We start from the raw sequence: 12,019 nt of genomic DNA, 5'->3' as shown, positions 1-12,019 counted from the left end.
CACCCCAAAAAACACACCCCGACACAACTCACTTTCCACGTGTTGGAAGCACAGGGAGAGAGTAGAAATAAATAAATTCCTATAAAAACAGGGGAGGCAACAACAACAAAAAAAAAAAGAGGGAGAAAAAAAGAGAGAGAAGGAGATCAAACCACAATATAGCCTATCTTAGGTAGGGCGTATTTGGGGTGTTAATACCTTCTCTTTACGCAACCAGTCTCCATACCCGATCTCTGAGACCAGTTAGGGTTCCTAGTTACCAGAATACTAGGTGGCGACTCCCATTCAAATTTTCCACTGATAAAAGACTAAAATTCCATATCTCTTCATATCTTGCTAGAAATACACCACATCCCATCTTTTCATGGATGGTGGATAATCATCACGACACTGCACCGTTATAGTAGACTTTTTTAATTATAGTTCATCTAGAGCTTTTTGAATAACCTATTTAGAAATAACAATATCATCATCATTATTAGCTGGCTTAGGATCATTAATTAATAGTTTAAAAGGAAAACCATAATTATCATCATTTTGAAAATCTATTTAATAATTAAAAATTATCAAAGGAAATTGTATAGTAGGTCTTGGATAAGAATTAGAAGGAATAAAATTAGTAGACTTTATTTTCTTTTTTTATTCAAAATCATCAATGTTTTGATATCAAAGAGAACATCTTTACTTATAACAAATTTCTTCTCTTTTATATCTCATAACCTATATCCAAACTCGTCTTCTTTAAAAACCAAGAAAACACATTATTTTATCTTGTTGTCAAGTTTAGACCTTTCATCTCTAAAAATATAAACAAAAATCTTGTTGTCAAGTTTAGACCTTTCATCTTTAAAAATATAAACAAATTCCTTGAAACTAAACACTTTTAAGTATATATAAGAAACATGTTTTTCTTTCTACACTCTCTCTAAAACATCAAATTTAAAAGAAACTGATAGGGAAAGGTTGATCATGGCAATTATAATCTTTATTGTTTTACCTGAAATAGATTTAGGCAATTTTATATAAGAGATCATATATCTAATTATTTCAATAATTGTTATATATTCTTTCAACCATTTTATTTTATTATTAATTTTTTAAACTATTTTTTGAACCTTAATATCATGTTCCATATAGTACTTCTTAAAAAAGATTCTTGTATTCACCACCATTATCAATTTAAACAAATTTTAACTTTCTACCGGTTTTCCTTTTAGCTTTAGCAAGAAAATCCTTAAATACATCAAACACCTAATTTTTGAATTTAAAACAAGTGGCTCAAATCTTTAAAAAAATAATCATTAATAAAACTAATAAATAATAAATTACCTATAAGAGACTTATCAGTCATAAATTATATATCGGTATGAATCAAATCAAGAACATGTGAAGGTGGTATTTTAAATACAACTTTATATTGTTTACCAACTAAAAAATGAATGTAAGTGTTCATCTTCTTGGCAAGGATATGAAGACCTTTTCTCACTTAAGAATTTAAGTTGCTTGTATCATTAATCAGTAAAGCAATCTTTATTTGCATTCATCTTTCTTTTAATCACATTAGCTTATGACATATAAAGATTTTTTTTCTCTTTAAAAAAATCAAAGAATTTTTAGAATGCTTTCATTTACCATCTCTAAAATAATTATGATAGTCTTTTTTTACAACGTCTACTTGTAGAGATCAAGTATGGGTGCATATCATCAATTTGCTTAGTATCTTTGAGTTATAACACGCACCTAGTAGTGGTTTTTAACCAAATATTTTCAATTTCAATAACTCTAGTCATCCTTTAATTTCTCATTCTAACTTAATAAAAGTTAACAGCAATGTTAGACGTAAAGAAATCTCACCAAGGTGTAACATGGTAAAAAAGAAGTTGAATTCACAACCTCAATAGTATTTTAATATGCAAGATTAACACAATTATTATTATAAATAATAGCAAGATCATCATAAAAAACAATTATAGTTGTATTATTTTTTTTATTTTTGTCTTTGTCTTTACCCTCTTATACTTTCTATAATCCTTTTTAATATACTTAGGCTTATTACAATAATAACACTTAATCCCATTTCTTCATTTTAGGCTTATTACAATAATAACACTTAATCTCATTTCTTTATTGAGATCTTCCTCTAAGTTTTTATTTTTCTTTTATATCATTGGATTCCTCATCTTGCTTTCCACGATAAAATCTATTTTGGTTTCTCTCCTAACTTTTTGTAACAAGTACATGAGACTCATAAGTGTATCTCCTTTTCATCCTTTTTTTTATTGGAAATATTTTCCTTCCTTATCTTTAAAATGAGCTTTCCATTTGGAGTAAAATTACTAAGTGACTCCACCAAATCTATCAACTATCTGACAATGAACTCAATAGGATTAGTGATTGTATATCATTGGCTAACTCTCAAAAGTCACTTATGTGCATTAAGGCATCTTTACCTTCATTGTACTTCAAATTCACAATATTTTTTATCGCAAAAACTTTGTTTTGTGCATATTTATTAGCAAATATTTCTTTCAAAATCTTCCAAATTGTAATGCTCATGTTTATGAAAAATATGGTTAATGGATTTAAAAGATACTCATTTTCTTTCAAAATCTTCATTTTCTATCTTTATTTTGATAAGCTTCTTTCATTTGCACTTTAACACCAAATCCACATTATTATGATAAAGATGATCCTCCATCAACATCTTTCATAGGAAATAAATGGAGAGAGTGAGCTTTATTATGCTTGAATCTTCTTTTTTCATTTTAGTCGCAAAAGGAAATCAATCTCCACAACCAGCCTTTGATTCCACTTTATTGAGAAAAAGGGCTAACATAACTAAATTCACAATCTATAAGTCTTAATTATTTACCCAATAGATCACAATCTATAAGTCTTAATTATTTACCCTTTTTGTATAATTAAAATAGGGTTAACCAATCAACAAAAACTTGTAAAAAATAAATAAGCACACAACATAACGAATTTTTACAAGAAAAACCCTAGTAGAGAAAAATCATGGGATGATAGCTTAATCAAACTCTTTTATTAGTTCAAATAATGGGATCACATAATCCTTTCCTAGCTTAGTTAGATGATATACACCAAATCACTAAATTCATCATCACAATAATGGATTTCATCAATAATAACAAAGAAAAATGGTTAAATCTCATCAATCAGGTGTTTTAGAAATGCTTAAAGGTGAAAGCTTCTCAATGATTAACATTTTCTAAGTTAAAGAGCTAATTGTCAAGAATTATATATCAAAATCACATCTTAATTAGATAACAAATCATCATCTAATTAAAGCACAAAGATGAAGAAAATATTTTTTTTCTTTACTCTTGTTCTATCTCTCTCTAACAAAAAGCTCTCCTTTTTCTTTTATAAATGTTGGCTCACAATGAAAATAAGTTAAAGTTGATCTTTTAAGACTTGTTGTTTATATGACTTAAAAGAGCTTTAAGTCTTGGTGTTTTTCTTTTAGTTTATTTGGGTTATGGCCTAAATAATAATGAATTGGACCAACAATGTGTTCTCATGTTTTTCTTTTAGTTTATTTGGGTTATGGTCTAAATAATAATGAATTGGACCCAACAATGTGTTCTCATCCTTAGTTATAATGATACCAAAAGTATGGGTAATATGGGTCCAATATGTTATAGGTCCGATCAAGTTTTTTTAATGTAAAGAAAAATGTCTAAAATATAGGAAACTCTTTGACATTGTAACTAAACCTCACTAAAAGGATCAAATTATAATCATTTCAACCTAACTTTATACTTAACTTGGATTTCAAATTAAATTATATAGGAGTTATCTTAACATGATCTAATTATTTTAACAATTCTAAAAATAACTTGAATAACTAGTAAAAATATGGTTTAACTTAAAAAAATATTTAAAATAATATTTTTCTATAAAAAATACTGAAATGATAATATATTGGATTAACTCGGGTTTCATAACCTAACATGTCAAACCAATATCTAAAATCATTAAGAAAGGTTACGATTAAAAGCCATCTAGTTATGCAGCATATTTTTGCAAGTTTCAAGTAGTTTTTCTTTTATATTTTCACTCCTAAACTATTATAGAATTTGTATTTTGATTGATATTTTAATTTAAAATTTTAATTAATAGATTTTTTTGTAATGAAAAATCATAACATAAAAAACAAATTTCAAAACATAATACTAAAAAAAACCATAAAAAATATATTTTCACACCACTATACGGATCTAGCAAGTAGTTTATACTATATGTATCGCTTATCCATTGTTTTGGCTAGCTATACACACCACAATAATGTTGAATAATCATAGTTACTGTTTTTGTTATTTTTTTAGGAGAAGGAATCAACAAATAATATTATATATCATCCCTTTTTTTATTATCCTCATAAAAATTAATTCTAAGGCTGTAATTGTTAAAATGGTGTTTAATTTGGAGGGCGAATTTAACATTTGAGCATGGGAAGAAAGTTTTCTCCCAAACTAATTTTTTTTATTTTCACTATTTTCCCTTTTTTTACTATTTCTGCTTCCAATCATGATACTAGCTGGGATTTTAATTTTTAATTTTATTTATTTATGTTATATTTACAAGCTAATTAAATATTGTATCTTTAACAATTGATCATAATTATTATTTAAAAATAATAATATTCTTTTAAATCAATATTTATTTTGTACCAAAAGCAACTTAAGCTAAATGACGAAGGTTGAATTTCAATGTTCTTTCACCTCAAGGATGAAAGTTTTCCCTTCTTTTTTTTTTTTTGAATTTAAATGACTTGTACTTTTCTATTCTAATAAGGACAGTAGTTTTATTTAGGTTGATGAGAAAATATATTTATGATATTATTTTAAATATATGATGTAATTTCTTTTAATTTATAAATTTGTTAAAGAATATCCCCTCCTTGTTTGACAAACCGTATGAAATCTTTATAAATTTTATCTAAGAATTTAACTAGCCAAAGATATAAAATTATGACAATTTAATATAAATTTAATAGATAATAACTTCATTAAATAAATGAATTATTTTTAAATAATTATATTATCTAATCAATAATAAATATGAATTTTATTAAACGAAACTCAACATAAATCTAACTTGAATTTAATTTGAGAGATATATATTTATATCAAACATTTATATTTTTTAAAATTTAATATAATGTAAAGTACTATTGTCTGACAATAAATGGTTGTCTACTTCCTCTTATTTTATTTTATTTATTTGCTAATGGTACGAAATACAAATATCCAAGATAGATCTATTAAGGTGCAAACACAATGTCATTACTCTGTTTTAACCTTCAAGCAAATCATATCCATGTCCTTTGAAACCCGGGTTGATCTGGTAGTTCTGTTCAAAATCTTATTGATTCTTAGACTAAATTTAAATTGGAATTAAAAAAAAAATTAGAGTAATCTAGTTGGCCCAATAAATTAATCTAGTAATTCAATTAATTTGATAAGACTCAATTAAAAATCTGATTATAACATATTAATTTTTATTTTTTATTTAAATAATATTATTTTAATTTAAAAAATAATCTAAATAATTTATAATCAGATTAAAACTAAAATTTCAGATTTTAAACATGGCCAATTACCTAATCACCACCAGGTTTAAAAACTATGCATATCTTTATTAACAATATTCTAAAAGTTACGAAGAAATTACTGTAGCTTTCCCACACTTTTTTTTATTTTTATTTTCGGTGTACTAATATTAGAAACAGTGAGCCACATCTGCATGTCTTTGTTTCTCAGAGAATTCTGCTAGCAACCAAACCAAGCATTGGCGCAAAGAGTATATGTCAATCAAGCTTCAGTGAAAAGCATGAGCTATTATTATTATTATTATTATTGTTATTATTATTATATTATATTATGTATTAAAATATCTTTTTTTAATGAATTTTTTTGTATTATAATATATTATGTATTATAATATATTATTATTATATTATATTAGTACGCCATCAATTTTTTTTTTCTTTTTAATTATCAAATTTTCATTACACGAATCCAAGATTTAATGGATTAACCTACTTTAAAGAGTTAACCTAATTAATTTATATATTTTTTTATTAGTTTTTTTTGTTGATTTTTTTTTTTATTTTTTTAATTAATCTATTTAATTATCATATCTTTACGACAAGATCTTGTAGTGGCGCAAAGAGTATATGTCAATCAAGCTTAAGTGAAAAGCATGAGCTCTTATTATTATTATTATTATTATTATTATTATATTATATTATATTATGTATTAAAATATCTTTTTTTTAATGAATTTTTTTTGTTTAATTTAGTTTGTTAATATTTAATTTTTTTTATTTAATTATCAAACTTTTATGATACGGATTCTGAGTTTGACGGGTTAGCCCAATTAATTCTAGGTACGCTGTCAATTTTTTTTTCTTTTTAATTATCAAACTTTCATGACACGAATCCAAGATTTAAAGGATTAACCTACTTTAAAGAGTTAACCTAATTAATTCATATATTTTTTTATTAGTTTTTTTTATTAATTTTTTTCTTTGTTTTTTTAATTAATTTATTTAATTATTATATCTTTATGACATCAGACCTACTTTCAAAACTATTAAGTATAGTTGCAGGCACACCTATTTAAACTTAAGTTATGTAAATTTAATATTATTATTAATATTATAAATATTATTCTTAAATTTATAGCTAAATTCAAGATTTTTAAATATAATTTTATAAAAAAAATTTATATTTTTATATTTTAATTTTTTAATATTTTATATATAAAAAAAGAATTAACACTTGAGATCGCATGAATCATATAACTAGTTGTAATTGTGTGCCACAGACCTTGGAAAAAAAAAAAAAAACTCCAGACCTTTTCAGAATTGTAAAAGCCCAGCTAAGCCCGCAAATGGCTCACGATATAAAGATTGGTAGGGCCATGTTGACAAGTGAGACTAGATACCTGATCCTCATGCTTACATGTTGGGATCTTATTGGTCCCTCAATTAGCCAAGACAGGATTTTGCAGAAGAGAGAAGTCTAACTCCTGTCTGTTAGTTAGTGACTACAGTTGCCTTCTTGTTAAAAGAAAGCTTATTATTACAGTTTTACTCTCTTACGATGATGAATAGGAGTTCAGTTTGCTTCTCTTATCTCTTCTTGCAGCCTACACAGACAGGCAGAGACCGAGAGAGGCATGGGCAAGAGGGTTTGCTGTTATCAAGGTTTTTCTCTCTTTTTTTCTTTTTAGTTTGGTTTATCATCACCTGCAGAAGGGATTAATGATTAAATGACGAACTGAATGTGTTGTCTTCTCTTCGTTTCTACTTGTAGATAATCATTAAGGAAAGACATACTTCATTTGATAGCAATAATGGCAACAGCGTTTTGTAGCCTCCACCAGGGGTCTAGCCTCAAGAAACTCCAATATTATAATGTGAGGCAGAGTTATGCAACAAGGCAAGTTATTAAGTTCATTTTTGTACTTGATTTTTTGTTACTATGAGACTAATCTTAATTCATCTGTTTAACATCAACTCACTCTTCTTAATTTGCTTACTTAAATTGCTCAGTATAATTTAATAAGTTAGTTTACTTCAATTGATTCTGCTAAATTTGAAACATTGTTTGAACAAAAGGTTTAACAAATGTTGAGATGGCATGATTGGTGAGCTTTGTTGAAATACACATCAGTAGACTGGATTTTTGTGTAATACAATCAATCATTCACTGAGTTCCATGTGATTGATGATGCTTCTTTTGCTAGCTGAGAGAGTTTGGAGTCTAAAGAAACTTATTCTGGGTGTGAAACGCAACTCCAGAATCAGTGCTGTTGCGAGGTGTATTCCATGCAGTAAGAATATTTGGAAATGATATGTCCTTTGGCCTGATGTACTTAGAAATCTATTAATGATGGTGTTTTGGTGGGTAGCTTGTAGTTCAAACTGTATTTAATGTTTCTATTGCTTAGCACGGCATTTCTTGATTATGGTTTTACTCCTTAAACTGCTCTACTTTACCTTAGAACAGAAGAGAAAGTGAGCACATCATGCGTGCCTATTGTTTCTGCATTTACTAATAGTTTATTTCATCAAATCTCTTCTCTTTTTTTTTTTTATTGGTATTGTTATTTTTTACCAACTTTCTCAGGTCTTATCCGGGAGCTCGTACTTCAAATGTTTCCAAAAAATCATTAATGTGCTGCTGTACTGCCCAAAATTTTGTCTGTGGGATTCGTATAAGCCGGTTAGAATTCAAGAAAGGAATTCAATGTTGGCGGGCTTTTTCAGGAAGTATAGCAAATTATGCTGACAATGCACATGAAGGTGAAAGTGGGGAGGATGTTCCTCAAGCAACCTTGATATGGAGGGCAGTCAAATTGCCTATTTACTCTGTTGCTTTGGTTCCTCTAACTGTGAGTTTTTCCTTATATTTAGGTGCAAACAAATGCGTGGTTCTTTGAACATTGATTCTGTGACTATGCTTTTGAGGATTAATGGTTGATGATGTGCATCACACTTCATTCATCTTTTCCTGGCTTGCATATTTCATGGTTTGTGGAGCAGGTAGGTGGTGCAGCTGCTTATTTGGAAACAGGCATCTTTTCAGCAAGACGCTACTTTTTGCTCTTGGTTTCTTCAATTCTCATCATAACTTGGCTCAATCTAAGGTGAGTTCTGAAAAAAATAGGACGGTGATTTGAAAATAAATTATGTTGGAACAAGCTTAGCAATAGACCTTGTACCAGTCTACTGTTTCATGTGGGCATTGATTTTCAAACTTCCATTTTCTTGTGGTTTAATCGAATGTGCTACCCTGCTGATTCACTTTAATGAGTTTTTTTTATTTGTATTTTACAAGCATACAGTTAGATTGTGTTTAGCTACCTCTGGCTGCTAAAGTTGTCATCCATTAACTCTAGAAGCTGGTACCTAATCTTTGTTCCTGCAAAGGGATTTGCTGAACTAGCATAGATAAGATCTTGTAGGACCTGGAGATGCCTAAAGGAGCTAGCTTCCTCTTTGGGGCTTCAATGAGTCGTGTTTTTTGTGTTCTCTCATTAGAGAACTTCATTTTTCTTGCATCTTAAACCAGAGCCTAAATCTCCTAGAATGAGTAATTTCACTGGCTGTCGGTTTGCTAAAAATAATGTACACCAGCAGAAAACTATCCTCGAGGGTATACTATGTTATAAGCTGTTAAGATTCATCTGTGTTCTCCATGGGCAGCAACGATGTTTATGATTTCGATACAGGAGCAGATAAGAACAAGAAAGAATCAGTTGTGAATTTGGTCGGCAGGTAAATGGTTAATAGAAACTATGACTTTTTATGTTCTGATGAAAAACAAGATTATTCAAATAGAAAACAAACAAGATCTCGCTAATTGTGCTTTGCTATCGCTTTGGGAAGCCGTTCAGTGGCTTTTATTGCTGCTTACTCATCACTTCTACTTGGCTTTGTGGGCCTGGCATGGACATCTATGGGGGAAGGAAACGTCCCTGCAATATTATTCCTGGCTTGTGCAATTCTTTGTGGTTATGTATATCAGGTAACAAAAATCTCTCTAGTTTGTGGAATGTTTAAATCATTTTTGAAGAATTGAATCTCCTGTCTGTTACAAAATTTTATAGCAAGTTCTGCATTTGAGGCTTTGAGCTGCCTCCTAGATCCAGCACTCGTGCTTGGCAAGTCAAAATTGTAAATATAATTCCATGGTGGCGTAATAGTTACATGTTTCCTTTTGACATGTCCTTTCTTATCTTGGAAGAACTTCTGAAGCTTAGTATCTGATGTAGTGCCCACCATTTCGGTTAAGTTACCAAGGATTAGGAGAGCCCTTGTGCTTCGCAGCATTTGGCCCCTTCGCTACTACTGCCTTCTACTCAATACTTGGCAGCACGAGGTTTACTTTATTTCTCCAAATTCCAACACCAACTCAGCTTTACATAACTTTTGCTCTTGTTCTATACATAGCTGATACGCCTTGGTGTGTTTGACAGTGAGATGAGGATTCTTCCATTAACTGGCGCAATTCTTTCTGCATCACTCCTGGTTGGCTTCACAACAACATTAATACTCTTCTGTAGTCACTTTCACCAGGTAGCCTTCTTTTTATTTTTCTCAGTTTAGCATCATTTAGCAGTGGATTTTTTGCAAAACTCACAATAACATGAAAATGCCGTGCAAGTCAGGTGGAAGAAGATAAGGCTGTTGGGAAGTTTTCCCCTTTGGTGTGTACATTTGCTCATCCTTATTCATTCGTTTACTTGTTTTTCTTAAGTTATATAGTGCATCAATGTCTTGTTTGAGCTTCTATGCAGGTTAGACTTGGCACTGAAAGAGGTTCTGGAGTGGTGAAAGTAGCTGTCGCAATGCTGTACTCTCTTTTATTTGCTTTTGGTCTAAGCAGAACTCTTCCTTTAGCTTGCATTGTAAGGCAATAACTAATTGTTCAAAACATGTGCTTTTCACCATCGAACTCTTATAGGTATATTGACTGAATTGTGGGTATTCCAGCTTCTCTGTTCTCTGACCTTACCTGTGGGAAAACTGGTGGTCGGCTTTGTCGAAGAAAACTACAAGGTGAGATCTAAACTAACACGATAGTTTAAGCCTCGACAGTTCCAGTCTCCCTCCTCTGGTCCTGAACTCCTGATGCCACATAATGCTCATATCATTCTAATGGGATGAATATTACAGGACAAAGGGAAGATTTTCATGGCAAAGTACTTCTGTGTGAGATTGCATGCCTTATTCGGGGCTGCGTTGGCCTCTGGACTCGTGGCAGCTAGAGCATTTCAAGGATATTTCTCTTGAAGTATTATTCCAAGCATCATTCAACCCAAAATGAACCAGAGATTAGCTTCTGGAGATGAAAGGAAATGAATGCAATGATTTGTAGCTAATTAATTGATTACACATGGAATTGATTTTATTAATATAAAATATATTTATTATTAATAAAGATTTTATTTATTTTTGGTTTTTTATTATATTTGATTAAATAATCTTAAGTAAAGATAAATTCCATGGAATAAAAATATTTTACAAGAAAAATTATAAAATTGTTATAATTATAAGATTTATATTGCATCAAAATATTATTCCTAAATGTTTTTTTATCAATGTTCTATTAAAACTAGGTATTAATTAGAGCTATTTAGATCGGTACATGTTATGTTTTTTTTTTTATTAAACCAAGCAGTTGTTCTCATATACTAAGGTATAAAAAATGCTTGAAACTACTATATAGGTATTTATCAAATGACACGGACACTAAATTGGCTCATAAAAGAATTTTATATGTAAAAATCATTTATGTCCATGGAAATACTTACATGATAGTTGCGTAAATGATTATTAAACTTGAGATTACTAAGTTATCTTATAAAGAGTGTTATGCTCTAATTAAACTTGAGATTATTAAGTTATCTTATAAAGAGTGTTATGCCCTAATCCTAACACTGAATTGGCAGCTTGTGATTTACAACAACTCAATCTTGAAACAATTATTCAAAATTATAAAGAACATCTAATTTTTAGGTAATATTTATATAAACCCTAAATAATTCTAGATTTTTCTAATGGGATCCTTTGAACTCAAAAAAATTTAAATTTATGCTATAATATTAACAACATGTTGTTCTAATCAAGAGTAACAACATATAAATATTAGGTATAGTATAACTTACATGAAGATGTTTGACTAATCAAGGAAAGATTTATCACTCTTGGTGAATTAGAAAAAATATTCGATTTGTTTTCAAATAGTATTGATTATGAAATCTTTGGCTAAAATAAAATTAGATTTAAAAAGATTTTCAAATCTTATTAAAAGAATCAATGACTATAACGTTAAGAACTAAAATATTTAACAAATCAAACATACTTCATGTTATAATGTCTAAATCATGACATTTTTAATGAAGGGATAATAATTATACTAAGAAATCAATCACTCAAAAGTTAAGTCAAACCATTTATAATTTTTTTAATATTTAA

At 28.9% G+C, this 12,019-nt stretch overlaps 1 protein-coding gene across 2 annotated transcripts; it reads left to right on the top strand.

Annotated features, from left to right (window-relative positions):
- The first annotated feature begins 7,056 nt into the window (after positions 1-7,056).
- On the top strand, positions 7,057-11,005 carry ABC4 (UbiA prenyltransferase family protein). 2 transcript variants are annotated; one of them, XM_011044804.1, is made up of 12 exons: positions 7,057-7,240; positions 7,350-7,475; positions 8,166-8,430; positions 8,582-8,685; positions 9,245-9,316; positions 9,428-9,566; positions 9,814-9,920; positions 10,018-10,117; positions 10,210-10,248; positions 10,339-10,449; positions 10,535-10,600; positions 10,718-11,005. In XM_011044804.1, the coding sequence occupies exons 2-12, from the start codon at positions 7,390-7,392 to the stop codon at positions 10,832-10,834; spliced, it is 1,206 nt and encodes a 401-aa protein (XP_011043106.1). In that variant the 5' UTR covers positions 7,057-7,240; positions 7,350-7,389; the 3' UTR covers positions 10,835-11,005. The 2 variants fall into 2 exon arrangements, with proteins under 2 accessions (XP_011043106.1, XP_011043107.1); XM_011044805.1 differs by lacking the exon at positions 9,245-9,316.
- Positions 11,006-12,019: the final 1,014 nt, after the last annotated feature.

The sequence above is a fragment of the Populus euphratica genome, unplaced genomic scaffold (assembly GCF_000495115.2).
Source record: "Populus euphratica unplaced genomic scaffold, PopEup_1.0 scaffold80.1, whole genome shotgun sequence".
Taxonomy (NCBI): domain Eukaryota; kingdom Viridiplantae; phylum Streptophyta; class Magnoliopsida; order Malpighiales; family Salicaceae; genus Populus; species Populus euphratica.
This window is presented reverse-complemented; position numbering and strand designations above follow the sequence as displayed.

Coding starts and splice junctions, on each gene's coding strand:
- ABC4 (XM_011044804.1), top strand. CDS start 7,390: ATGGCAACAGCGTTTTGTAGCCTCCACCAGGGGTCTAGCCTCAAGAAA. Junction 8,431..8,581: donor TTGCTTTGGTTCCTCTAACT/GTGAGTTTTTCC, acceptor TTTGTGGAGCAG/GTAGGTGGTGCAGCTGCTTA. Junction 9,567..9,813: donor TTTGTGGTTATGTATATCAG/GTAACAAAAATC, acceptor TATCTGATGTAG/TGCCCACCATTTCGGTTAAG.